Raw genomic sequence first — 27,994 nt, 5'->3', positions numbered from 1 at the left:
AAAATGGCGGCCTGGCCTGTGGACGGTTGCTGGTTCGTGTTTTGTCGCCGTCATGTTATTGCCGCAGTTGTTGTTTCACCGCGTTCACACTGAAAAACCCGCAAAACCCACATTTTATTTCTCCACAAATATCCATAACCACCAGTGAGAGCGCGAGCTGTAGAAAGAGGAAGTGACGTCAAACTGACGCGGGCCAATTCGCGGCTCTGATACGAACAACAAGAGGAAGTCCCGCCTCGCACCAAGCCAGAACGTACACGAAGAAGAACTGAGTGAACGCGTCTGAGCTCCGCTGTCTCCCTCCGCAGGACCAGGTAAGACCGGTTCGGTTCGGTCCGGCTCGTCCCGCGTCCCTGTGTCTTTGTGTCCAGCGGGAAAGCTCTTGGAGCGCTCGGTGTGTTGCAGTCTGCTGCTGGCGAAGGGGCGGTGCTTAGTAAAACAAACGCACCACGGTGCGGGGCTTGAACTGGGCCAGTCCGGGTCAGTCTGGGTGTGTGGTCTTAGAGTTCCGGGTCCACCTGAACCCACTGCCGCACTTTTAATCGGCGGGTCCCGCGCGGACTGGAGGTTCGAGTCTCCCGCGCGCTTAAACTTGCTTCAGCCAGGTTTAAAGTCACAGTAAGCACCGGGAGCAGCGCCCCCCGCGGCCGCAGCGCGATACTTCAACGTGAGTGAGAAGCTTTTAAAAAAAAGAAAAAAAGCTCTAAAATAATAGAATAACGTGAATTTAAAGCTGCAGTGTGTGATATTTTACTGTGATGTTTGAGTTAACGATTAATAAATGACTAAATGAATGTTTTTTTAATAATGCGGAGCAGTTTCAGCCTCTTAAATGTGAATCTTAAAAGTTTTTTGCTCCTTTAAAAACAAAGAAATCTTTGACGTTTGATTCAACATCAACCTCCCTGTACTCATAGGCTGTTTTACTCTTTTGTATTTTGTAAAACTCATCATATATTTATTTATCCATCCATTTTCTACAGCTTTATCCCCCACACGAGGGCCACAGGGGGTGCTGTGCTCATCTCAGCTGGTTAGAGTCTCATCCTCAGATCTAACCCATAGTTTTTTAAGTGACAGTAAAGAGACAATCACAAACGTGTTGGAAGCAGCTCCCCCTGTGGCCTCTGCTCAACACTGCACGTACAACTTTATTCACAGTAGAAATGTTTCTGTTTCCATAGCAACATGGATACGGAGCTGTTTATGGAGTGTGAGGAGGAGGAGCTGGAGCCATGGCAACTGGTGGACGACTGCGTGGAGGAAGATGAAGTGGACTTCTTCAACTACGGTAAACCAGGTGAGTCCTGACCGGTCTAAGTCACCTCCCATACCGATATCTGAGGTTTAGAATCGACCGATCCCGATCTGATACCGATACAGAAAAACAGCGTGGAAACTTGACTTCAACATTTCTTCCGTTTTTTTATAGACAGATAGAAATGAACTGAATTACTTATTTAATAACTGTACAGTGATCTTAAATAAAGCTTCACAAGCTTAATAGACATTCAAAATAAACGGTCAGTTCTTTGTTAATGGTTTAGTTTAGTACAACACAGAAGCAGCTGAATGAACCAATAGCTTCCAGATAGAAGTCCATCATTCACAACGAGATGCACTCTCATGTTCTCCATCGCCTTTGTCCCTCACGATCACATGGACTTTGCTCAAAGGAACTTGTCAAACATTTCCATTAGGCTCGCAGCAATCACCTCACTGGTGTGTTAAACTTAAAGTGACACGGGGAAACATCAGTGCTCCAGATATCTGTAGTGAAACGTTTACCTTCACTAATGTGTGATTGTACACTTTACTTTATGTAAAGTCCCGGTCGACTGGTCGATTAATCAGTCGATACGTTCTGGTTTGACTCAAATTCTGATAAGTCGACTTTCTTCCATGTTAATTACATACAGTCTATGGTTAATTTGTTTTCATCTGGATGAATGTACCAAGTGCTAATGGGGGTGTTTTCAGAACAACCCCCTTGTTTTCAGTATTTTGGATTAGCCCAACCCACAAGAGACCGAAAGATTATCCGGTGGTTTGATTTAATGTTGAGCTACAGTCAGTTGTCCTCTAACATCCATGCCAGAGACGTCACAGTCTGGCAGCATTTTATAAAATAGATGGCGTAGTATAGTATAGTATATAGTATATTTTCGGAAACCATGTTGCGCAGATGCACGAGATCTATGCAAAACGCCGAAATGGTGAGAGTTCACCTGTTCGAGATGCGTGGTTGGCGGGAACACCCGCGGACATCAGTCATGCACGGAGCGGGTAGATTGCGTGGGGGCGGGTCGTGGTTGAAATAAATAATACGTAGGTTAACATATTGGCTAGATCTGAAATGAGTTCATCTAGAGGATCTGTGCAGCTGCTGTGTTCCATAACAACATATTGTGTTTATCAGACTGCTGCTACAATGAATGATGATCAGGTGACTGGCGGGTCTGGGTATTAATTGTCAGAAAAAAACATTGTTATTTATTGATATTTAGCAGCAGGTGCGGATGACATTACAGCTCATCTGCACATCTCTATCGTCTATCATCTAATTCACTGCTGTTTGATTTTATTTGTGATTAGATCAGCGTGATTGATCTCTTTGTTTCGTTTAGTTGTTGGTCTCTGCTTTGATGTGAATACTGGACATTACAGCCATGTTTTTGAGCCTAAAATTAAGTAGTACAATATTTTCCACCCTCCCTGGTGTGACGTCACTCAGTGGAGTGAACGTGTGAACCTGACTCATTTACAGTGAGAATGTCATTTCTCTGCAGTGGAAGATTCCTCGTCCCCTCTTCCAGTCTCTGAGACTCCGCCCACTAGAACTCCGCTCTTTACACCTGGTCCAGCAGGTAAGTGTTATTGTGTGTGTGTGCACGCGCACGTGTGCATGTGTGATCATCACTGTGTCCAGTCTTTTAACTTTGTCCTCTTCTTCTTTAGCGTCACCTCCTGTGTGGAGCGTCTCCTCCTCAGTGACGGCTCCTCCTCCTCCTCCTCCCATCATCACCACCACCTCCCTCTCCTCTGTCACACACCTCTCAGCCCCCCCAACCCCTCCTGTCTCAGCTCCACCCATAATGACTCAGGGACCGCCCCTCATCCTGACACAGACAGCAGGTGGGACGTTTCTCCTCCCAGCGACGAGGACAGGAGGCAGCCAACCCATTCTCCTGACCGCCCAGGTACACAAAACAAACACACCCTCTGTCACATGACAAGAGGACAGAACAGTCACATGACAGGAGGACAGGACAGTCACATGACGACAGTCACTTCTGATATTATAGGGTGAAAGTTGGTGAGGTTAGAAATCCGACTTGAGTCTTTGGTTAAATGTGTCTCTGTCAGTCTCTGTCTGTGTCTCTGTCAGTCTCTGTCAGTCTCCTAGCAAGCTTGTTTCAGATCGGACCAGGATTCACAAAGTTGTGACAGTTTGTGTTTTTGTCGCAAAAGTCCGAATTTGCATAGTTGCCATGGCAACACAATTAATCGTTGTGGTGTCATATTCAGCATGCACCGTCTACCATGTGTTTTGAGTGTTTTCAGCGATTTTGAAGTCAATACGATAATCTCTGTAGAAGTTATTCCTGAAATCGTAAAGGAATCTTTTTTGGTGTATTTTCTGCCACCACTAGGAGACGCTGTTTTCAAAATGTACTGTCATAGATGTCTTCATCACTGGCACCATGAACATCAAGTTTCGTTCATATGCAAGTTTTGTTATGATTCCAGTTGTCACGCAAGTTTGATACCAGGAGTGTGCGTTCTCATAGTTGCTGGCGATAAAATAATCGGAAGTTTCTCGCCAACTTTTTTTGCTGCCCCCGTTCTCATACGCCATGTGACATTTTAAAAAACTTGCGATGATTTTAGATTCTCAACTTGTCCACAGTGACTGCACCAAGTTTGAAGGTGATCACACGAAAGCTCTAGGACAAGTTTGTTCAAATACCATTGATGCGAAATGGCCAAAATCGCCTCCGATTTGGCGTGCAATCCAAGATGGTGGCCTACCCGTAGGATTCACAGGATTGTTGCCATCGACTTTTTTGACCGTCCCCACCTAATGAACATGTGTACCAAGTTTCGTTCATGTATGTTAAACACAACAGCAGATGACCTAATACAAGTTTTTGCTTCTGTTTTTAGCTCTGCCTCAGTCTCTGTCTGTGTCTCTGTCAGTCTTTGTCTGTCTCTGTCTGTCTCTGTGTCTATAGCCATCTCAAAACAACCACATATGAAAAAATACATTAAACCAACAATAAAGAAAAAAACATGACAGAGATTAAAGGTTGGGAGGAGCTTGAAGTGGATCTGAACTCAGGGACACAGGTGGACTAGGGTGGACACAGGTGGACTCGGGTGGACACAGGTGGACGGCCTCAGACTGCAGAACCTCTGACTGGTTTCTCTCCGTCTCATTCAGATTCAGACTAGAGTGGAGCGTTTCAGATTTGAGGACGACAGTGGACGGACGTTTGAGAGCAGAGGACAGATGGTCATTTGTGGAGGATGTGGAGGAAAATACTTCAGGATCGTGTCTCACCTGAAGAAAAGCAGGAAGTGCTCGTCTCACCTGGACCTGGACACATTTGAGAGACAGTTAATTGTGTTCAACAGGAAGACAAAGAGGAATTCTGTCTCCAAGGCCAGTGTCCACACGCTAACTGAAGCTAAGCTAATGTTAGAGACGGACGAGGGACAGAGAGACGAGACGCACGAGGGACAGGGGGGAACACATAATTATGAGACAGTGGTTAAAGAGACGTCCACACCATGAACAATAACAGCGCTAAAGACTTGACCTTTGACCCTGACTCTGACAAGAAGTTATGGACATAATAACTGTGACATCAGCACTTTTTTACGTGACTCATGTTTCATTAGCTTCTTCACAAGTCATGCTAACACTAGCTACATTGTGACACAGTGAATGTGATGTGATGGTGACTGTCACAGTGACTGTGATGTGACACAGTGACTGTGATGTGATGGTGAATGTGACACAGGGAAGGTGATGTGATGGTGACTGTGATGTGAAGGTGATGTGATGGTGAATGTGACACTGTGACTGGGATGTGATGGTGAATGTAACGTGGATGTGATGGGGAATGTGACACATGAATGTGATGTGACACTGAATGTAAAGTGACTGTGATGTGATGGTGAATGTGATGTGACACTGAATGTAAGGTGACTGTGACACTGTGAAAGTGAGATTACTGTGAGGTCATGCCTTTTGCTTCTCCTCTACAGGGTTTCCCGGTGATGAACACAGGGACTCCGCTGGTCCTGAACCTGCAGCCGGGTCAGTCGGTCCAGCCACTCACGCTGATACAGTGTAAGCCACACCCACTTCATCCTATGATCGTCAAACAGTCAGATGTGATGATTGATCCCAGTTTAGCTGATCATTGCTGCTTATTCATTCATTCATTCATTCATTCCTATCTCCGCAGCCTCGTCCCTGGGTCAGCTGGTACGACCAAGTGTGGGCGTGTCCCCCATCCTCAACCAGAGCAGTACAAGCCACGCCTCCTCAAGAGGCCCCGCCCAGCCAGCGTCCACCTTCACTCCTCTGCAGCTGCCGACCACTCTGACCATCCGCACCAGCACACCAGGACCCAGTCAGTGACAACGAAGGGTTGATCAGCTTCATTCAGTCTTTCATTCATTCGTCTAATGTTTTTCTTTTCTTCTTCAGTTAATGTCCAGATGACCCCGGTGGGTGGGGCCAACTCTGTGAAGATGGCGTCATCTCCTGCTCTTCAAACCAGTTCAGCTAACGGAGTCACCAAAGTGACTGTGATCGGCAGCAGCAGCAGTGCAGACGTGTCACCCATCAATACAGGTAACATTCAATCTTACTGGTAACATACTGGTAACATTCAATCTTACTGGTAACATTCAAACACACTAGTAACATTCAATCTTACTTTTTACTGGTAATAATCAAATCTTGTTTCAGGGTCCAGCTGTCCACTGTCCTCTCTGTCCTGTGTCCTCATTGTCCTCGCTGTCCACGGTCCTCGCTGTCCACTGTCCTCTGTCCCCCTGTCCTCACTGTCCACCTTAAAGGTGTGGTTCCATTGAGCTGAACAGGTTCTGTGTTTCACCTGCTCCCACAGCTCCTGTTGCCTCAGCACCTTTGTCTAAGGTGGTGATGAGTGTGGAGGAGTTCTACTACGGCACGTTTGAGGGAGACCTGAGTCTGAGGAGACCTCTGCCCCTGGGAATCAAGACCTCTACCTTCACCTGTCAGATCTGCACACACCTGGCTGACAATAACCTGAGGTGGGAACCACCAAGCACCAGAGACACACCAGAGACACACCAGAGACACACCAGAGACACACCATAGACGCACCAAAGACGCACCATAGACACACCATAGACGCACCATAGATGCACCATAGATGCACCTGAGATCGGGGGGTGGTGCACAGGTGTGTGTTAATCTATACCTTTTTTTTCCGTGTGCGCACAGGTTGATGCAACACATGCTCCAGCACTCACAGCTGATTGGTGCTGATGATGAAAAGTTGTGTCGATTTTGTTTCCGACAGTTCTCCTCTCCACTTCAGCTACAGACTCACCAGGACCTGGTGCACGGCTCCGCCCTCGCCTCCAGTAAAAGCCACACCCACTCACACACCTGAAACCTATTCTGTCAAACTGTTTTCATTCATTTTTCAAAGATAATAAATAAATAATAACAAAACAAACAAAAAAAATAAAGATGATTATGTCACCATATTCCAGGCAAATAATGTGTATGACAACTGAATTTCAAAATAAAAGAAATACAGTTGTGACTCACCTGTCTTGATGTCACCTGTCGTGACTCACCTGTCTGTTGCTCATCCTCAGGTTTATGTCGTATCTGTGAGTGGGCGTTTGAAAACGAGCCGACCTTCTTGAACCACATGAAGTCAAACCACAAACCAGGAGAGATGCCGTACGTCTGCCAGGTCAGTCTGATGTTTGACCTTTGACCCTGATGGTCCTCTTAGTGCCTTGGCCATTGTTAACTCAGGTGTGACTTGCAGGTGTGTTCGTATCGCTCCTCCTTCTATTCGGACGTCCTGCAGCACTTCGCCAGCTTCCACAGAGACTCGCGCTTCCTGCTCTGCATCTTCTGTCTGAAGGTGACCAGGAACCCCACCAGCTACCAGGAGCACCTGCTGAGACACCAGGTAACCACACCCACACCAATCAGGTAACTACACCCTTACCATAAACAATGGCCGTTTCTCAATACTCAAGTAAGCAAGTATGTACTTGCTTACTGGGAGTATATACTTGAGAAGTACGCTGGGAGTATATACTTGCCAAGTATGGGAGTACACAAGTATGTGGCTGTTTCTAAATACTCAAGTAAGCAAGTATGTATGTATTGTTCTGCTGTTTGTGCTGCAGTCTCATTACTGCCACCTACAGTGTTGATAAATGAACATATGAAATACTTTTGATAAATGCATATATATTGTTATTATTTTCACATTTTAAATATTTAACTTCATTTATTAATGTATTTCTGTTAAAATATACAATACAAATAATACAATGTGGAAAATAGATATATTACAGCATATATAACGTGCTCAAATATATACTACTCTACATATATAATATTTACATATTATATTTAAATACAGATACAATGACCGTGCGACTTTAATATAAAAGTTAAAATAAGTCAAACATTAATAATATACAAACTTTCAAACTCAAAACTATAAACCTAAACTATAAAAGCGTCATATCTTAATACACAAACCACATGTTTGAATTCTAAATGACTAATTTTCTTGTCTCAAATGATTGGGGACACAGAAAAATATTTATTTCAGATTTATATTTCTATTATCTGCTGCTATGTTACGCCGAAATGTATTATGGGATACATGGCCATCCCAAGTACGCTTAAGTCACCTCCGATGCATACTTGGTAAAAATGGGCGGAGCGAGAACACTTCTGGGGTTGAGAACCGTCCCTTACTTGAGAATTGGAACAGCACTTGGACTGAGGCTGATGACGTTTTCACAAGTTGGGAGTACACAAGTACGCACAATTACGCACAAGTATGGATATTGAGAAACGGCCAATGATACAATACCATGTAAGCTCACCACGACACAAGGTAACCACTACGCCCACATCAGGAAAATGCAACAAATGGCCACACCCACATCATACAACCGTGCTCACTCTTCTTCCTCTTGTGTCTCAGGTGAACCATGCCTTTCACTGTAACAGGTGTCGTCTTCAGTTTGTCTTCCTCAAGGACAAAATGCAGCATAAACTTGAAAACCACCGAAGCTTCCGCCGACCTGCTCAGCTGGAAGGACTCCCGCCAGGGTCAAAGGTCAGCTGACCACCCTCACCTTCTGTCCACTTCATTTCCCGTCTCTCCATTTCATCGCTTCAATCTCTCGGCCTGCAGGTGACCATCAGGACCTATGGTAAGATCCGCCGTCCAATGACATCATCAGGTGGGCGGATCCACTCTTCCCTTGTTCAGCCAATCCACATCAAGACGGATCCACAGAAGTCTGCTGTCCTCTCCAAGTCCCCCCGCTCCTCTCTCCACAGACCAGGAGGCCGCCGCGTCCACCTGTACAGGTGAGTGCAGAGGTCAGCTGACACACTGGCCGTTTCTCAATACTCAAGTTAGCAAGTATGTACTTGCTTACTTGGGAAGTATATACTTGAGAAGTACGCTGGGAGTATATACTTGCCAAGTACGGGAGTACACAAGTATGTGGTTGTTTCTCAATACTCAAGTATGCAAGTATGTATGTATTGTTCTGCTGTTTGAATGGTGGCTGGCGCCAAGTGCTGCAGCCTCATTACTGCCACCTACGGTGTTGATAAATGAACATATGAAATACTTTTAATAAATGCATATATATGTTGTTATTATTTTTACATTTTAAATATTTAACTTCATTTATTAATTTATTTCTATTAAAATATACAATATAAATAATATAATGTGGAAAATAGATATATTACAGCTTTGTAGAGTAGTATATATATATGTGTGTATATATATATATGACGTGTACAAATATATACTACCCTACATATCTAATACTTACATATTATATTTAAATACAGATACAATGACCGTGCGACTAATATAAATCTAACATTCAAAGTTAAAATTAAAAAAAATAAAAAATAATAATATACAAACTTTCAAACTGTCAAAACGTTTCCATCAAAATCAAAATAACACGTCAACAACAAATCTATGGATCACACGGAGCATCTAATGACAGCAACGTCTGAGCCAGCGGATCATTTCATCAGGACAAGCCGAGGTAACGCTGCTCTGTGCCAGGCACAGTGAGCGCCGAGCGCCCACAGAGGCGGAGCTGATCACCTCCGACAAACGTTGCTGCCAAACTATAAATACGTCATATCGTCATACACAAACCACATATTTGAATTCTAAATGACTAATTTCCCGCCTCAAATGATGTTAAAACTTTGTTCCGGGACACAGAAAAATATTTATTTCAGATTTAAATTTATATTATCTGCTGCTATGCTCCGCCGAAATGTATTCTGGGATACATGGCCATCCCAAGTACGCTTAAGTCACCTCCGATGCATACTTGGTAAACATGGGCGGAGCGAGAACACTTCCGGGTTTGAGAACCGTCCTCGCTGTTCGTTTACTTGAGAATTGGAACAGCACTTGGACTGAGGCTGATGACGTTTTCACAAGTACGGGAGTACGCAAGTACGCACAAGTACGCACAAGTATGGATATTGAGAAACGGCCACTGTTCACTGACTGCCTCCAATCACTTCCTATTTTCTGTCGCCCCCTACAGGACGTCTCCATGTGACGATGGCAGAGTGGTGTGTTTGGAGTGTGGGACGGACGCATCAGATGTCTCCGCCCACTACCCGACACATGTCCACTGTCTCCTGTGTCCGTACAGCAGCTGCTGCTCCAGAGCCTACGCTGCTCACATGATTCAGTAAGTACTGCAGTACTACTGCACGAGTACACCGACTTTACTGCAGAAGTACACAGATTTTACCGTAATAGTACAGACTGTACTGCAGTAGTTCACAGACTGTACTGCAGTAGTACACACAGTACCTGAACATGTTTTTCTTGTCCTCCAGTCACCATGTCCCTCACTCCGTGGACAGAGTCGTCCCTCTCCACAGACGTCCTCCTCCTTGGTGAGTATTTATTGATTTGGTCAGATTTAGGTTAAGCTTAATTTAGCTTAATGAATTGAAAGGTTATAGTTTTTATTTGGGTGATACTGACTTCTAATTATCCAGTGTCTGGTTGGGATGCACAAATATAATTATATTAACCTCACAAATTCAGAGCAGCCTAAAATCTGCGCCCCCCCTTAGAGGGGCTAGGACCCCAGGTTGGGAACCATGGATATAGATTATATTATAGCTGTATAGATTAATATTAATGCTTCAAAGAATAAATCAAAAAGTTAAAGTTGTAGTCGCAGGAAGAAACATGAGCACCTCAGCCACAATCATGTCCTGGAATATCAAGAATGCATGAAACTAAGATCTGCAGCTGACGTTAATAACACGAATGTTTTTCTACAATATTCACTCATGACAGTAAAATAGGTCATTCTAAGCCAATTTACTGTATGTGCAGTATGTCAGTGTGTGGGTGTGTTTGTCAGTGTGTGATCATGTCTCTGTTCCTCAGTCTGTTCCAGCTTCTCTGCTCTGACTGTGGCTTCAGGCCTAAAACTGCTGACCACATGGCCGATCACTTGCTGACCAATCCAGATCACTACAGCGCCACCTGCAGGCTCAAGAGTAAGATCACCCTCGTGTCACTGTTGTCTTTAAAATTCAAAAAAATTGTGTGTTTCTCTCACATTTTTCTTACTGAACTGAACTTGCTCCCCTTGTGGCACTTGAAGATAAATCATTAGGACTGTATGTGGTCGTGCTGGACAGACATTTGAAGACACTTGTGTCCATTTTACAATATTAACATATATTATATACATGTAACATTTTTGAATATCATAAAATAACAAATTCACCACAATTAACATATTTTGAATGTTTGTGATGTTCGATAAAGTCCCAATGAAACTTTATTTATACAGAACAACACAAACACAATCTGCCTCCAAGGGGTTTATACATCCTCTGTCCTCAGACCCTCTTTCCTCAGTCCTTAGTCCCTCTGTCCACAGTTCCTAGTCCCTCTGTCCTAAATCCCTAGTCCCTCTTTCCTCAGTCCCTAGTCCCTCTGTCCTTAGACCCTCACATCAAACCACAAAAACCCTTCTACAGGGAAAATGGGAGAAATCTCAGAGGTCACAGAGGCGACCTGTACGGTTATGGAATTAGATTTGTATCAATATTTGTGTGAACACTTTTTAAGATGCTTCTGTGAAATTTTCCAGGTCTCACGTGACCTTCAGAAAAGGACCATGATGAGGACAATTTTAGTGTTAGCTATATAATCTATTATAATAATAATCGTTCACATATTAACAGAAGTTTTTTCTTTTCAGCATACCTTGAACCTGACATCCAGCTTTGCTGCGATGCTGAGCAGCGCTCTTCAGAAGACCAGGAACCAGGCCAGAAGCAGGACTTGCCTGAGCCGTCCTGGAGGTCGGCAGATAGTTGGAAATCACCGGAGGGGAAAGTTAGCTCTGAATTCACCATCGCCCCGTTCACGGAGAGCAACGGACCTTGTCACTCTCTGAACAAAACCAGTGACGCCATCGACTTCTTCAGCTTGCTGTTCCCTCAGACGCTGGTGGACCTCATCACCAAAGAGACCAACAACCATGCCAAGACCTGCCACTTCCTGGGCCACTCCCCCCCTGACTGGCTCCCCGTCACTACTCATGAGATCAAAGGTTTCATTGGTTTGGCCATACTGATGGGGATCCAGAATCTACCTGATCCAACGCAGTACTGGTCCTGGAATCACTACGACAACAGCTACACCTTCTACCGTGCCATGAGCTACAAGCGTTTCAAGCAGATCGCTGCCAACATCCGCATGGGCAGCTTCACTACGGAGGAATATCGCAGCACCAGTAAGTCCATCGACCCTCTGCATATCTTCAGGCCAATGCTGGACATCCTGGGTAAAGCCATGTGGAACGCCTACCGACCAAACTGCTGCCTTACCATTGACCGTGCTCTGCTGCCCAGTCTGGATGAGGACAGCTGCGACACTAAAGGAAACCTGAAGACCCAGCCACAGGTGTGGCTGCTCTGCGACTCTAAGTCAGGGTACTGCCACCGTTTCTTCATCGAGGTGGGGGTGAAACCCAACCAGGAACCAGGCTTCACTGTGGTGCCAGAGCTGGTGAAGAACCTGCAGAACAAACACCACCAGCTCTACCTTGCTAGCTCCCTCACGTCTGTCCCGCTCATGCAGAAGCTCCTGGACCAGGGCATCTATACTTCCAGCTCCTTTCCTCCCCCCAACCCCATTCTGCCCCGAGAGCTGTGGGAGGAGGGCCAGCTGGACAAACCTGGAGACTTCCTGCAGAGGCAGTTTGGCCCCCTACTGGCCACCCGCTGGAGAGACACTAAGGAGATGGGCTGCCTGTCAACGAATGCAGCTCCAGGTGAAGCAGATACCGTCTGGAGGAGGTCTCAGACTAAAGTAGGAGGCCTGGACCCCATTGACCGGCCAATGGCCTTTCGCCTCCTACAGGAGAATATGCGAGGTGTGGACATCTGTAAGCAGCTGCTGGCCTGTAACCCACTCGGAGGAATCCCCCAGGACCGACACTGGCGCAGCCTCTTCTGGTTACTGGTCAACCTGAGCATTGTTAACGCTTTTATCATCCTGCGGGAGAGTCGGAAAGAGAACCCCCCTGCCTGGGTGCAGGACGGCCTTTTCACGCAAGTCAATTTCCGCAAGCGTTTGGGCAACCAACTGGCTAAGTGTGCCCAGAAGTACTTTGAGACGATGGAGGTGGCCAGTTCCTGCGGGACAGGAGGGGAGGTGCCAGACAAAGTCCTTAAAGAAAGGCACAGGATGGGTCGGATCACCTCTATCTCCAAGAGGTGCAAGAACTGCAATTCAAACAATGTTCGCCATGAAAGTGTGTACGGCTGTGTCATCTGTAAAGTGAACCTGTGCAAAGAGCCTAGCTGCTTCTGGGAGTTTCACGAACTGTCGCCTCTGAAACGAGGTCAGTGTTTTCAAAAGATCTGAGTCTGACTTTGATTCTGTATAAGATTCCACATTTTAAGACTCTTCTGTTTTTAATAGGGTCGACTAAAGTAGGATTCCTGAAGGACGCAGTCAGGTAATTATTTCACTCTTTATGTTCACATATAACTTTGTCTTCCATCCATTTTGTACCACTTTATCCTCCACATGGGGGCGCTGTGCCAACCTCAGCTGACACAGGGCGATAGGCAGGGTCACACCCTGGACAGGTCACCCGGAGGAAGCTGGAGAACCTGGAGAAAACCCACGAACACACCTAGAACTTTGTCTTGATTAATCAATTAATTAATTCATTCATTCATTCATTAGTTGATTGATTGATTGATTGATTGATTAATTCATTCATTCATTAAATGACAGTCACAGTTAATGTCTGTGTTACCAAGGTTTGTCTCTAATTTCATTCAAGTTTTTGAGCCAAACAACAGTTGGTTTGTGACTCAAGAAGCAGAACGAAGTTGGTCAGTACTAAAGTGATACTGATAAACATGAATGACAACACAGTGCTACTGTTTTTCCAAACACTGTTCCTGGTAACAACAACATTGCACCACTACGGCGTCACAAAACGAAATCTCATACTTTACCATTTCAAACTGTGCCATACTGTACCATGATGGAAACACAGCATAGGACTAATGATAATTATTGGTATCGGTTAAGTTCTAGTGATACTCATTCTTAAACAATGTTTCTTCTTAGTTGTTGTGTTCTTCAGTTTTGATAATTGTACATTTGACTGTTTGTGCTGCAGTGGAGCAGTCGAGGTGGATGAAGTCCAGGACAATATGGACGGGGCCATGGCCCCCATAGAGGACTTAGACTTCTCTGAAGATGACCTTGTGGATGATCTGGATGACATGGACGAAGAATCTGAAGATATTAAAGATGAACAACATACAACATCTGATCTGCTGCCATTGACAGACAGCCACAGTCAGCCATCGACTGTCCTGGCTAAAGAGCGCGATGATATCCTCACTGCCCGGCAACTGAGAGTTGCCCTGTTCGCCCTGTGTGACGGGTTCAACCAGGCCTCCAGGGTCTTTTCTACTGAGACCCAACTTATCCAATTGTGGCTGAAGGAGGCCAAGAAGCACCTGAAACATCGTGAGCAGGACCAGAACATGGATGTGGACGGTGACTGTCGCATGGTGGCTTGGGTGCTGTCCATGCGCGAGCAGCAGCTGCCCATCACAGAAAGCAGCCTGTTCCACAAAGCATCCACACTGAAGAAGAAGGGCAGCTTCAGTGACTCCTTCCGCATCTCGTACGACTGGGCGGTCGGCTTCATGCTGCGGCACCAGCTTGGAGTCCACAGCATCGGCACAGCAGCCACACTGACACGCACGCTGCCGGCTTCCCTGGAGGACAAGGTCAAATCTTTTCAGAAATTCACCCAGAACATAATTTGTGTTCACAAGCTGCCAGAAAACGCCATAGCTGCAATGGACAAGTTTTGTCTCTTTGTGGATTTGAGACTAGTTCAGGACAAGTGTCACCGTGCAGAAGCCCTGGAACTCAACGGTTCAGTACCTCTCATCACAGTTTACCTGACAGCACTGGCAGATGGCACTATGCTGCCGTCTTTGGTGCTGGTGAACCAGCAGTTTGTCAAAAAAGATCCGTCTGAGACCATCCTCCAGGAGGACCACCTGAAGAGCCTTTCGGCAGAAGAACTCCTGGATCGCTGGACAAACAAGATCTGGCTACAGCACATGTCTGGTCAAACACAGCGGAGCAAGTCATTGCTGGTGTTAGGCCGTCACCGGGAGCACACGGGTGATTCATTTCTTGCGTCCCTCAGTGGGTCAGGAACCCTCCCAGCAATAATTCCTGGAGGTTGTTCCATCAGACTTCAGCCTCTGGAGGTTTGTGTGAAGCCAGTGCTGCAGCGCTTCATCCTGTCTTCCTGGGCAAAGTTCTGCTCAGGAAACCCAAAGGAGCTGGAGGAGGCATCACCGCGTCTCGAAGCCACTGTGGCCCAGCTGCTGGTGGACTGGACGGTCGAGGCCCTGACGCTTTTAAACAAACTCCACCAACTTTGGAGGAATTCATTCATGCTGACGGGTCTTCTTCAGAAAGAAGAGGAAGAGATGAGTCAGACACCAGAGGAGGCTCAGCTGGACCTTCTCAAGATCCTCACCAAAACTTTGCTGGGAAATGAAGCTCTTGGTGATGATTCTCCTGATTGGCTTGGGGAGGACGAAGAGGACGCAGACAAGGAACCAGAAGAACATCCAGGATTAGAGACCCCAGGGGAAAAACAAGAGGAACCAAAAAAAGGGCAAGGACTGGAGACATCAGAGCTGGAACAAAAGGAAGATGGACAAGGACAGATAACACCAAATGAGAAACATGAGGAACAACAAGATGTAAAGGAGGACAGAAAAGAGACAGAAGATAAAGAAATAATGCAGGGTGAAAGCAGATATGAGGACGTGGTGAACAAAAAAGACGAGCCGGAGGACAGCGAGGAGGAAGGAAAGGAGACTGAGGAGGAAAGAAAGGAGGTGAACAAGGAGAGACGAGAGACCAGGATTGTGATCGGAGAGGAAGTCGGGGATGAGTGGAAGATAAAGAGCAGGACAGAAGGTGTGGAGGAAGATGGAGACGAGGACGGACCGATGGACATGAGCTGAACTGATGAAGATAACAAAGATTTGATGTCACCGGATATTTTTAGTGGTGGTTGAGGAATGGACGTGGTGGTGTGAAGGTTGAACAACAAGTAACCAACCACAGCTGTTGGGTTAACGCTAACCTGTCAATCACAGACACTCCGCCCTTAAAATCAGCTGTCCTCCTGTTTGGACCTGATGTCCTTGTCCTCTGCAGGTGAGATGAGGACTTTTTGAGTATGAACTCAGACCCAGGTGGACCTGGTCCAGATAGATCTGGTCCAGGTGGATCTGGTCCATGTGGACCTAGTCCAGGGGGACCTGGTCCAGGTGAAAGTACCTGCAGCCTTAAGCAGCTCACATTAATCATGTGACTCGTGATGTGTTTGTACAATAAAAATGTCGGCCATGATGAAAAGATTCTGTCTCATTGATTCTTTTCTCTTTTTTTTTACTTAAGCTCCGCCTCCAGCCAGCATCAGTGGTCTGGGAGTTTTCCCAGCATGCACTGGGTTGACACCTGCTGTTCCTGTAGCATTTTTAAGTTTAACAGGGTTGGGGTTCTGACCCAATGCCAAACTCTAGTTAGGTGGGCAATAAAGATTCATCATAGTAATTTCTTCGCCATTCAAGACACCATTTATAATCACAAATCTTCTGTACGTCCGTCCTTTATATACTTTAATTGAAATGGTAGATTCTTGTGTATCAATATAACAACCCCAATGCAACTGGTAGCAGAAGAGGAAAAGTACACCTGGCCACATCAACTGTATTTAAGTTTGAGATGCTCATTGTTGTATATGTTGGACTCCTGTAGTAGAGCCACATCTACCCCCTCCCTCTTCAACAAAGAATAAACCTTTCTTAGCTTTACATCACCCCTCAAACCCTCAAAAGAGGAGGCAGGAAACCTACTGAAAGTTTAACAATGTTTATTACCAACAAAAAGAACTAGGGCTAAACAAAGCTGGATTCTGGTCATACAGAGTTCACTTCCAAGAAGCTCCTCCAGACACTCAGCCACCTGCTGAATGTCTGCTCAGGAACCACCCTTTTTATACTCAGCTGCTTGGAGTGAGTGGCAATTAGGGCTGAGCACAGGTGAGGTCAGCATGTACCTGCTCTGAGGGAGAAGAACGGGACAACAGAAACTGGCACATAACAGTGACAAAAACCAAGGCGTTAATCATTACTTTTAGGAGGAACTGTTCTGATCCTGCTGCATGCACTATACATCAAGGAAATGTAGAAATCGTGGAGTCATGAAGAAAACGGGGGCCCCTAGAAAACAGGAGAAAGCAGCAACCATCAAATGTGGGGTTTGAGATAAGGATGCCAGAGACACCTTTAAAAGTATGGACCTGCTCTTCTGCAGGCAGAATTGTTTGGCGATTCGGCAGGAACACATTCCCCCGAGCTGCTGCAGAGCTTGGTCTGATGCCTCACCAAATAAAATCCCTGTGTTCGGTTTGAGTCCTGAGTCAGACGGGTTTCTTTCTGCACCATCAACTCATCACCTGTCACTCATAAGAAGAAGAAGGAAGCCTGACTAAAAACGCCACTAACCAGGTCATTAGTCACCTGGACCACATCCTCAGTTTGATGCCCCCCGCCCATCTTACCTGTGAGCAATTTTGCAAATTAGCAACACAACACTTTTAATAATCTTTAACAGTAGATGACATTTTATAACATAAATTTGGTATTTTACAACTTGTGGAATTATCATGCTGTGACTTCTGTTTTTTTGCATGTGATGAGCTGTGACTTGAATAAGGAAAGAGAAGACTGGGTTGTCCCCACCTTCCTCTTTCAGATGATAAGAGCAGGACTCTGATGAAGTCTGGGCAGTTGAGCGACGTTCATTGTGAACAGGTAAGGTTTCTAAGTCAGTTTGACTTAGAAATGTGTACTTTACATTTACAGATGACTTGTTTTGTGCTTGACTTTCATGATGTCACTAATGTTTAACTGCAAGAACAGTATCTGAAGCCGGATTTTGTTTGGAAAAGTTGTTTTTAAACAAGTCAGATCTGAAATGTAAGGGACAAAGAATGGAGCTGTGTCTTTGACGGGGGATTTACAAGAATTCATTCAGGATTCTACATGAATGTGTTAATACCACCATCACAAATAAAAGCTGTCATTAAATGACTGTACAAGTTAACACATACATGTATATACACTAACTATCTATATATGTATACATCTATAGAGATATATACTAACTGTATTACTATCAACCTTTTAATTGCATGTTTCCATAGAATTCCATTTTCTAACTTAATTCTCTTAAAGTTGCACAAATGCCACAAGAGCAGAGTGAAAGTGGAAGTGAAAGCATGAAAAGGGAACCGAATACTCCTTGTTAACAGGGTTCAAATTTCTTGGACAATAAAATAGGTTCATCGCTTAAAGTGTAATGTTGTGTTTCCACCGGCTCCACTCGCCACGCCACGCCACGCCACGCCACGGCGCGCTTAAGTTGTGTTTCCACTAGCAATCCTAAAAACGTGGGTTAATCTCCCAACAACTACCAGGAGTCTGGTGTATTCAGCGACAGCACTGCTGATCATCACAGACCCTGACCCGCTGTGTTTCAGTCCAGTGACTGTGTCAGACGGAGTCTGGCGGAAGGTCATGGCGGAAGTGCTGAACAAATATTTTTAATGAACTGATACTAAGTATTCAGTTACACTGAAAACAACTGCTTTACAAGTCACTCGTTTGTGTGTGTGTGTGTGTGTGTCGTGTGCAAAACAAAGTCACCGCAGTTTCATGCAGCTGTGTAGTGATGACTCCGCCCAGTAGGTACTTTTTTGTAGTGGAGATGCAACCTAAACCGTGCCGTGTCATGCCGTGCCGAGGCGAGTAGAGCCGGTGGAAACACGCCATAACTAACCTAAAGTGAAGCAGTGGTGTCAAACTCAAACGACCTGGGGGCCAATGAGCGTCTAACTCTGGTCAAGAGGGAGCAGATAGGCAGCGCAAACCATGGAGAAACCAGAACAAATAAGAAGCTGAATCCTTCATCCAGTCCATTAATAATCAAGATTTGCTCTTGTAGTTTAACATCTGTTCTAAGTTTGAAAAAAGTCATTGGTTTACTTGTTTAATTGAAGATCATTTCATTTGTATATGAAATTGAGCATGAGGACACCGGGACGGACAGAGCTGTTGAAAGCTGTGTAAACCGTCTGTCCGTCTGTCTATTTACCACGAATTTGGTATTTTTGAAATCATTGTTCATTTTCAAGCAGGTGGGAATATTGTTCACTGGCATCAATTATTTTGATTAATTAACGGGAAAAGGGAAAAGCTTTAGACTGCATGTTGTGTAAAGCAGAGTGATGAATTTTGGTCAGAGGGCGTATGTGAAACGTAAGAGGGCATAGCGCCCCCTGTTACCCGGTTTATCATCTTACTGAGTCACCACCGCGGCTCTTCTGCCTCCATCTTGTGTCCTCTTCTGTAACAAACGTATACGTTGTGATATGTGACATCATTTCCTTCTCTCTATCCTCAGATTCCTGTGCCGCGTTCAGCTAATGAACCCAAAGGGTTTTCGGACATATTCAAATAAAACGAAACCAACAAAGAGACAGAAAATGTCTGCCCTCTGTCATGGGTATTTGTCGGCCTCTCTTGTTCTTGGTGCCGTTCAACTCATCGCTGGTTATAGCTTCAACAACTGCATCGCAGACTCAGACTCAAGCGGAACACACTTCAGCTGCATCCGCCGACGGGAGAAGAACATATCTGCCATCGTCGACGACCTGCCGTCATCTGTCACCAATCTGACCATTGCCATTAATCCGGTGTGGCTCATTCCCAACAACAGCTTTGCTCATCTACCAATTCTAAAGTTCCTCCGAATAGATCATAACCACTTGAGGAATATTGGACCGTCTGCTTTCCAAAACTTGCACCAGCTTCAGTTTTTAAACTTGTCCTATAACAACGTTTCCAAGCTCAGCCGTGATGTGTTTAAGGACCTCCACAACCTCACGTTTCTCTCACTGACGAATAACAAACTGAAGCAGCTTCCTGTGGGGATTTTCTCGACCACTCTCACTCTGAACACTTTGATCATGAGGCAAAACCTTCTGATGGATTTCTCTGGGATTGTCGAGTCTGTGTCACATCTCCCAAATCTGAAGACCCTGGACCTCTGCTATAACCATTTGACCTCACTCAGCCACAATGCGTCACTGCCCGCGTCGCTCAGTGTTTTGTATTTATGTAGAAATAATCTGTTCACGTTAGGATGTAAACCTTCTTTTCTGGGCTTCATCGAGGTCCTGGATCTGTCCTACAACGCTCGGCTCCCGACGGCAGCCTTTCACGGAGTGGATTTGAAACACGTGAAATATTTGCGCCTGCGTTCAACAAATGTTGAGGTAATGGAGCTTTTTAACATCAGTAACATCAGAACAGACGCTGTTGATTTTTCAGGCACCGGTCTGAAAAATGACAGCCAGCTCACTGAACTGTGTAGTTTGCTAAAAAGAAAGGCCAACCCCATTCAAAACCTAAGTCTCAGTAGCAATGGGATTAAGAAAATGACAAATGACACATTTTCCCTTTGTCCTACAATCACAGGGTCTCTGGATCTGTCCCTCAATGAACTGGAAAGTACAAGTTGTCTTCTCTTCCTCAGTCCACAGATGCAAATAAGAAGATTCAATGCAGAGCATAACCAGCTCAACGCCCTTCCATCCTGTCACGCTCAAAACAAGATTCCTTTCCTGGAAGAGCTGAGCTACCGCTACAACCACATCCTCTCAGTGAAATCCATGGCTTTCGTTAATACACCAAATATCACGTTGCTCCAGCTCAACATCAACAAAATCGCCTTTTTCCACCATCAAGCTCTCAGAGGGCTACAGATGCTCCACACACTCCGCTTGGACAACAACCTCTTAACCGAATTGCTCAACGACACCTTTCAAGATAATTCTAACTTGCAATATCTTAACCTACGAAACAATCGCATCGCTGTCATTTTCAACGGGACGTTCCTCAGGCTCGGGAATCTGACCACACTGGACCTGGGAGGTAACAAGATCACTCACTTTCAGCCATCAGGTCTTCAAGGACTCACAAGTCTGGCCAAATTCTATCTCGATGGAAACAACCTCCTGCAGATTGACGCTTCCTTCCATCACGTGTTTCATGATGCACTCACAGTGTTGGATCTCAAAGGTAATCAGATTTGCTTCCTTAATGAAAAGGTCAACCCACCATTTACCAATCTAAGCAACCTCAGAGATCTGAAACTGGACGCACAGAGGCCGCATGGCCTCGGGACTTTACCCCCCGCTTTTTTCCGTGGTCTATACTCTTTGAAAAATCTGTATCTCACCAACAATTACCTCTCTCAGTTTGCCCCTGATGCATTCAATGACCTGACAAATTTGACTTTCCTCTCGTTGGACAGCTGCTGTAAAGGAGTCGCCAAACTTGAAGCGGGAGTCTTCAGAAAGCTACGAAAATTGACCAAACTCAGTGCAGAGAATGTGGGCATCGAGGACTTCTCAGCAGAGGTTTTTGGGAATCTGACACATTTACGTATGCTGGAGCTGAACTACAACGTGATGCGGAGCATGGATGTAAACGTGCTGCTGAGCCTAAAAAAACTGCGCTATCTTGACATACGTAATGTTCCTTTAAGCTGCACCTGCCAGAACAGCCTGCTGCAAAACTGGACGCGACAAAACCCAAACGTCCAGGTGGTTTATCTCTACAATCAGCCGTGTCCGCATGACACTAAAGTCAAATTCTACAATTTTGATACCAAAGTTTGTTTCATAGATTTGGGAGAATATCTGTTCTTCAGCACAGCTGTTGTTATCTTCCTGTTCACACTCACTCCCATACTTTATGTCAAACTCTACTGGAAGTTGAAGTACAGCTTCTACGTGTTCCGCTCGTGGTTCAGCGAGCAGTGGCGCAGGATGAGAGAGGAGGAGGAAAACTGCACATTTGATGCATTTATTTCCTATAATTCCTGTGATGAGGAGTGGGTCATGGACCATCTGGTGCCAAACCTGGAGGGAAACGGATCTGGTTTTAAACTTTGCCTCCATCACAGGGACTTTGAACTGGGACGCTTCATCGTGGACAACATCGTCTCCGCCGTATACAACAGCCGTAAGACAGTGTGTGTGGTGAGCAGGAACTTTCTACAAAGCGAGTGGTGCTCTTTGGAGATCCAGCTCGCCAGCTACAGACTCTTTGACGAGCACCGAGACGTCCTCCTGCTCGTGTTCCTGGAGCCCATCTCTGAGCGACAGCTGTCGTCGTATCACCGCATGAGGAAAGTCATGCTCAAAAAGACGTATCTGCAGTGGCCGAGCCCAGACTGCATGAACCCGGTGCAGGCCCAGGAGCTGTTCTGGGATCAGCTCCGTCGGGCCATGAGAGCGGGGAGCAGACTCCAAACAGAGGGAGAACATTACAAATGTGATGATTGTGATTCTGTTTAAAGTGAGGACATTTTGAGACATTAGATGTGAGAAGAGAGTGATGACAGTCTGATGTGAATGTACAATTTCATGCACTGAAACACCAACAACATCATTTACATGAGCAGGAATCAGCTCTGTCACTTTTCTTGTGATCACATAAGCTTTATTTTTATTAATGGCATCACTCATGTTATAATTTTACTAGACCTTTTCCTTTAATGTATAACTTCCACATTAGCAAAAACTGTCCCAAGAATCTATTTGATATATATATATATATATATATATACACGTATATATATGTATATGTATATATATACGTATATACGTATATATATATATATATATGTATATGTATATATATATATACATATACATATATATGTATATGTATATATATACATATATACGTATATATGTATATGTATATATATGTATATATGTATACATATATATGTATATGTATATATATGTATATATATACGTATATATGTATATGTATATATATATATGTATATATATATACATATATATATACATATATACATATATACACATATACATGCTAATGAAAAGTGGTACAAATATGCAAACAATACATAATTGTGAAATTCTTTTTCTAATAAATGACAAAAAGGAATAAAAGATTACACATATTTGCTATTAAAATTAAGACTTTATGATCATACGAATATAAGAAATTAGGAGTGACGTTTGCCACGTACCAATCGAGAAGTCGGAAACGTATCTCGGGTTAGCCACTGTTAGCAATACCAGATGATAACAACACTCACTGTATTTTACACACACACACAAATAGTGAGGCAATGTGTCTACAGTTAAAAATGAAACGGTATTATGTGTTCGGCTGATTAACGTGCAGTCAGGGTATGTGAGGTCCTGAGATCGAGAGTGGGTGGATGAGTTTAGACTAGAAAAGAAACACAGCCTTACTATGAACAAAAAAAAGGCTAAATGTTGTGAATTAAGGTGCATGTAGACTACACATTAGTAGAGTTTCATCGGAGGAAAGGACCAGTGCTCGGGGCTTAAAGAAAAGGGGGAAGGTGCTGGGCTTCTGTCCAGCATGTGAGACGGAGGGTAATGAATCATGTCTGAGTGGTGAGAGCTGAGGAGAGGTTCGGCGGAAGTGTGACTGGATCGTCTGTGAGTCTGGAGATGGCTGCTCGGATCAGGATTGGGCATGTGGGTGGACAACGGAGGAGGTAAAGAACGTCGGTCAGTTGTGAACGGGTCAGACTCCAGGGAGAAATGCACTGGCTGTGTTTGATAAGAAAAAGAGGGCCGAGTGTGTTTGAACCAAGGCTCACATCGCCTCTCTCTAACTGTTCTGTTGTGGTTCATGAAGCGGTTTTCAAAGGAATCAAAACCCGGCAGCTCTCTGCACTTTGGCCTGAAGAGACTTTTGTCCCAGTGCTGAGACGCTGAGGCTTTTTCTGCCCTGCATGACGTGAGACACGGAGGAGACAAATGCTCACGTGCTGAAGCTCCACTGGGTTCAAAGTCCATGCAGAACTGAGGAGAGGACCTGGGCCTGAGGATATCATCCAAAAAACTGGTGGAAGTATTCATAGGACTTGTCGACCAATCAGCAGTCTGCACAGGAAACACCAAAAAAATGACTGGTCAGTATCAAAGGAGTGATAACAGCTGGTATACATGTGAAATGTATTTAAGTTTGAAAAGGCCGTCTGTGGGGAGATAAAGTGGCAAAATATTTAAGACTTCATTTGATCAGATCTTTTGTTAAGTGGCTCTGTGTTTGCCATGAATTCAGATTCTTAACTTTAAATAAGAGAGTTCCAGTTTAAAGTCAATGACTCACCCATTTCATGCTGTGGTGTGGCTTTAGGTTGCTTTTTGTGGTTTTCTGGGTGTCGACATGGCATGCTGAAGACAATACAGTCTTTATTAGTCGCACAATGGCCACACACTGAAGACAGTGTAGATTTTACTCTCTGAACCTCAAGGACTGCTTCTAACTTATTAAGTGTGGTTGTATGAGCTACAGTATGTGCACACATGAACCCACACAGTAGGTTTACTTAACTTTAATCTACAACTAATGGTGAGATACAATAAACTAATGTATTTTTCTCAGTAAATTCTGCAATGTGAAAGTAAATGGTCTGGATTTCTATCTTTTCTAGTCTTGATGAGCACTCAAAGCTGATTTACTACTGTTTTGCCATTCACCCATTCACTCACACATTCATACAACGGGTCTGTGTGCAGCACATTTTCTATCTTTAATGCATGTCGGTACCTCATACAACCAAACTTTGTAAAATATTGAAAATCAGATTCAAATCCCTGCCTACCTGCTGACAAGACTTCATCTCCATCCGTCATGGTTGACTCCAGACCAAAACTGACGTGTTGCTGCTCCGTGAGGAGGTTCTCCTGAAGCCACGGTCCTCGCCTGGCCCTCAGAACCATCAACAGCCTCTCTCTGCTCTCTGCCAGCAGGTCTCTCCTCCACAGACGTGGGAGCTGGAGACTGTCGCACAGACGCGCTGCCGTCGCTGTGATGAAAGACACACACGCGGGATCTTCTCCTCTGTGCTGCGAGCCAAAGCTCGAGAGCGGAGGTGAGCTCGGGCTGACACCACAGGTGTGTGTTTGTGGAGCAGCTGGAGCCTTGTTCTCCGGAGTCACCGGTGTCTCCACGTCGTGGAGCGTGAGCGACAAAGGAGACTCTTTGTCCTTTTCACGTGTGACCGAGTGGACCTTCTTCTTATCCGTGCTGATTACTACATCGAGAAAGCTGTGTTTGGATGAGAAGATGCTTCTATAACTGTCAGGTGAACGATGACGTTGCTGGTGGGGTCTCTGTGCCGGTGTGAGATCTGATCCACGGCTGATTTTCTCCTGTATTTCGTGACAGTCAGCACTAGTGTCAGACGAAGGTTCTTTTTTATCCTCAAATGGCAAATTCTCAGCAGCTTCATCGTCCACGAAAGCATTACCGCAAGATGGTGGAGACGGATGTGAGAGATTAGGATTCTCTTTGTGTGTTTTCTCTTGAGTGTTGTCCATCTTCCTCTGCTCACTTAACAAGCGCTCAATGTCAACAGACTTCACCTCATGGTTGAACAGGCCGTGGTGTCCGATCAGGCGGTGGTCTGTGATGATGCTGGGCTCCTGAGCAGCAGGAACCACTTTTGCAAATAGTGGATCTCTTGTTGGATTGCAGCCACCGTGGCAGCAGTTACAGGAATGTGCTGTGTCTATCCTGGCTTGGCGACAGCAGTGATGGTGATGTGATTTTGTCTTTGCTGCGTTTTTCCCTCCGCTTCTCATCTGTCTCCTGTCCCTGAGGGTCTTCAGTCGCTTCATTCTGTGCTGCCCATCTGTCTTGGGATGGTTTAAACATTTGCAGCAGGTTTGACAGGTTGTTTCAGACGGCTGCTTTTCTTTAGCAGATGGATCCTTGTCCAACGTGTGGCTCATGTTTACTTGATTCTGCCAAAAAAACAACAACCATAACTGCAATTAGTAAATTGTAAGAAACATAGAATGCAGGTAGGAAACAGGAAGCAACGCCATCTTTACAAGATCATGTTGCAGCAAAAACGTTTAAACCTTTCTTTCCTGTGAACCTCTATACTCGCACAGCTAAAGGGAAAGTTTGGGTTATTTGAAACGTGGTTGTTTAAAGGCACAGACAAAGTCAGTGTTGATGGTGCTGCCTGCGTCCTCTGTGCTTGAGACACAGACAGTCATTTTTAAAAACATAAGAAAACACTGATTGTTGCCACTTTGCAAAAAGCTCATCAAATAAAATCTCTGCCCAATTTTATGATCATGCAGCTTTACCTCACCAAGAGACGGCCTTTTCCAACTAAAAAGTACAGTGTGTGTCACTGCGTAACAGCTGGTTCCCCTGAATATGTGTACCTCAAAACATGAAGTATCACTTTATTTTACTGTAGGTGGCGCCATTATCACAGAGAAATACTACTCACTCGCTTTATCATATTCAAACATGCTTCATGTCACTTTTTCTCTACTTGGTGCAAAACTTTATAGAAACATTCTGAGTGAAATATTCAAATAGTTCTGACAAAATTATTGTGACACAACAAATGATGTCAAAAGGACCTTAAATTATTAGATTGAAACAAATAATTGCTTGCATGACTGACACAGCTATTGATTATTTACTTGATTCATCGTGTAAAGTCAATCAATATGTGCTGAACTTCAAAAAGATGACATCCTCAGAATGTATTTGTGATATAGAGGTGGATTAAAGTATTTAATCTCCGGTCTCTCCATCAACACAGTAACACAACCGTGAAGCTGCAGTGCCACCGAGTGACCACACTGAGTAATGCACTTCTAATATTCCAGTACATCGCAGTATTAGTTATTCATGATGGTTTCTTTGTTATATATATAAAAAAAAGAGCTAAAAGCTAAGCTGCTAAATGCACATATAAGTTAATTTACCTTCAAACAAGAGCTCTTAACGACCAAAATATGGAATTCTTACGATATGGAAAATGGAAGTCTTACAAAACATACGATTCTTCTGAATATTGTGATCACAGTGCATCTCAGTGATCAAGAACATGCACATTTGATTTTACAGTGTCTAATAAATCACAAATAAACCGTGCTGAAACTAGAACCTTTAAAAGCATCCACACAATGTTTAACTGCTTTACCAATTAAAACTATACATCACCAACAAAGCGTTGAGGAGAAACAAAATACCAAGAAACAAAAACACATTCTTTTTTTCTTACCGTTGTTGAGGAATACAACTGTTAACGTTAAGCTAATTACAGCTAACATGTCCATGTAACTGATATTGATAATAATCATGTGATTAGTTAGTCAACAGGTGGCGTTAATGTCCAGCACCAGGTGCTCCGTGAATGGACCAGCGTGAAGACGAGCTTATTCGTGTTAAATGATACCACACACACACACGTTACGCTCATTAATAACAATGACGTAAACTTAAAGTTAAGAATTAATATCACCGCTCACCGAAATAGCTGCATTAGCTGTAACTTAGCTGTTCCGTTACTTTCCCGTTATGTAGCATAATCACAAACCGTGGAAAACACAGAAAACGTGGTTTATTTCACACAGAAAACGTGTTTTGTTCTTTCCATTTTCTTTCTACATATTTAACATGTGACATTAAACATGGACATAGTTGGTTGACTGATTATTTTCCTGAAAAGTTTTATTTTTATACCAAACAGGAAGTGTAATGTCACGCTAGGTTCAATGACTTCCTCCGTGGGTGGGTTTAAGACGAGTGCCCACAACTCCGTGTACATTTATTAGTTATTTTAGAAAATGAAGAAGGCCGAGTTCTCTGTTAGTCTGCCATTTGGTGTACATACTTAGATGTCCCGACAAAGGCCACTTTATCACTCTGAAAGTAAAGCAGTCGAAATGTAATTTTTGTCAGGCAAATTCTGAACAGTATTTCTCATTTTCTTGTTATGTTCATGAACGTCACACATAATAGTTGCTTTTCTTTTTTTTAAAAACAAAACAAAACAAAAGAAACAATCGCCTGCTCTGTATCTACTGTACATGCTTTCATTCATGAAACTGCCACGTAGCTCATTGGTTAAATACATACAAATGTAAGTGAACTGTT

The 27,994-nt window shown here is 44.3% G+C and overlaps 4 protein-coding genes across 5 annotated transcripts; 2 read left to right on the top strand and 2 right to left on the bottom strand.

Annotated features, from left to right (window-relative positions):
* The first annotated feature begins 20 nt into the window (after positions 1-20).
* Positions 21-16,291, top strand: pogzb (pogo transposable element derived with ZNF domain b). Of its 2 annotated transcripts, XM_044033744.1 has the most exons (20): positions 21-314; positions 1,185-1,300; positions 2,790-2,867; positions 2,959-3,200; positions 4,445-4,666; positions 5,275-5,359; positions 5,478-5,645; positions 5,723-5,869; positions 6,147-6,312; positions 6,506-6,648; positions 6,889-6,989; positions 7,068-7,214; positions 8,253-8,387; positions 8,466-8,644; positions 9,868-10,017; positions 10,169-10,228; positions 10,734-10,846; positions 11,560-13,209; positions 13,290-13,326; positions 14,005-16,291. In XM_044033744.1, exons 2-20 carry the CDS (start codon positions 1,189-1,191, stop codon positions 15,890-15,892), a joined length of 5,823 nt encoding a protein of 1,940 aa, XP_043889679.1. In that variant the 5' UTR covers positions 21-314; positions 1,185-1,188; the 3' UTR covers positions 15,893-16,291. The 2 variants fall into 2 exon arrangements, with proteins under 2 accessions (XP_043889679.1, XP_043889680.1); XM_044033745.1 differs by lacking the exon at positions 4,445-4,666 and having other exon boundaries at positions 22-314.
* A 727-nt stretch (positions 16,292-17,018) lies between these two features.
* tlr21 (toll-like receptor 21) lies at positions 17,019-22,604 on the top strand. Its single transcript, XM_044033746.1, is given in 3 exon segments — positions 17,019-17,749; positions 19,401-22,314; positions 22,316-22,604. Coding segments are annotated over 2 exon segments (2,955 nt in total). The 5' UTR covers positions 17,019-17,749; positions 19,401-19,422; the 3' UTR covers positions 22,379-22,604.
* A 323-nt stretch (positions 22,605-22,927) lies between these two features.
* LOC122774345 lies at positions 22,928-24,258 on the bottom strand. Its single transcript, XM_044033499.1, has 2 exons — positions 24,191-24,258; positions 22,928-23,961 (listed from the first exon to the last, which is right to left on the bottom strand). Exons 1-2 carry the CDS (start codon positions 24,197-24,199, stop codon positions 23,353-23,355), a joined length of 618 nt encoding a protein of 205 aa, XP_043889434.1. The 5' UTR covers positions 24,200-24,258; the 3' UTR covers positions 22,928-23,352.
* Positions 24,259-24,416: 158 nt separating this feature from the next.
* Positions 24,417-27,181, bottom strand: si:dkey-250k15.4. Its single transcript, XM_044034109.1, has 3 exons — positions 27,120-27,181; positions 24,687-25,830; positions 24,417-24,427 (listed from the first exon to the last, which is right to left on the bottom strand). Exons 2-3 carry the CDS (start codon positions 25,816-25,818, stop codon positions 24,417-24,419), a joined length of 1,143 nt encoding a protein of 380 aa, XP_043890044.1. The 5' UTR covers positions 25,819-25,830; positions 27,120-27,181.
* Positions 27,182-27,994: the final 813 nt, after the last annotated feature.

The sequence above is a fragment of the Solea senegalensis genome, linkage group LG9, assembly GCF_019176455.1.
Source record: "Solea senegalensis isolate Sse05_10M linkage group LG9, IFAPA_SoseM_1, whole genome shotgun sequence".
Classification (NCBI taxonomy): Eukaryota; Metazoa; Chordata; class Actinopteri; order Pleuronectiformes; family Soleidae; genus Solea; species Solea senegalensis.
This window is presented reverse-complemented; position numbering and strand designations above follow the sequence as displayed.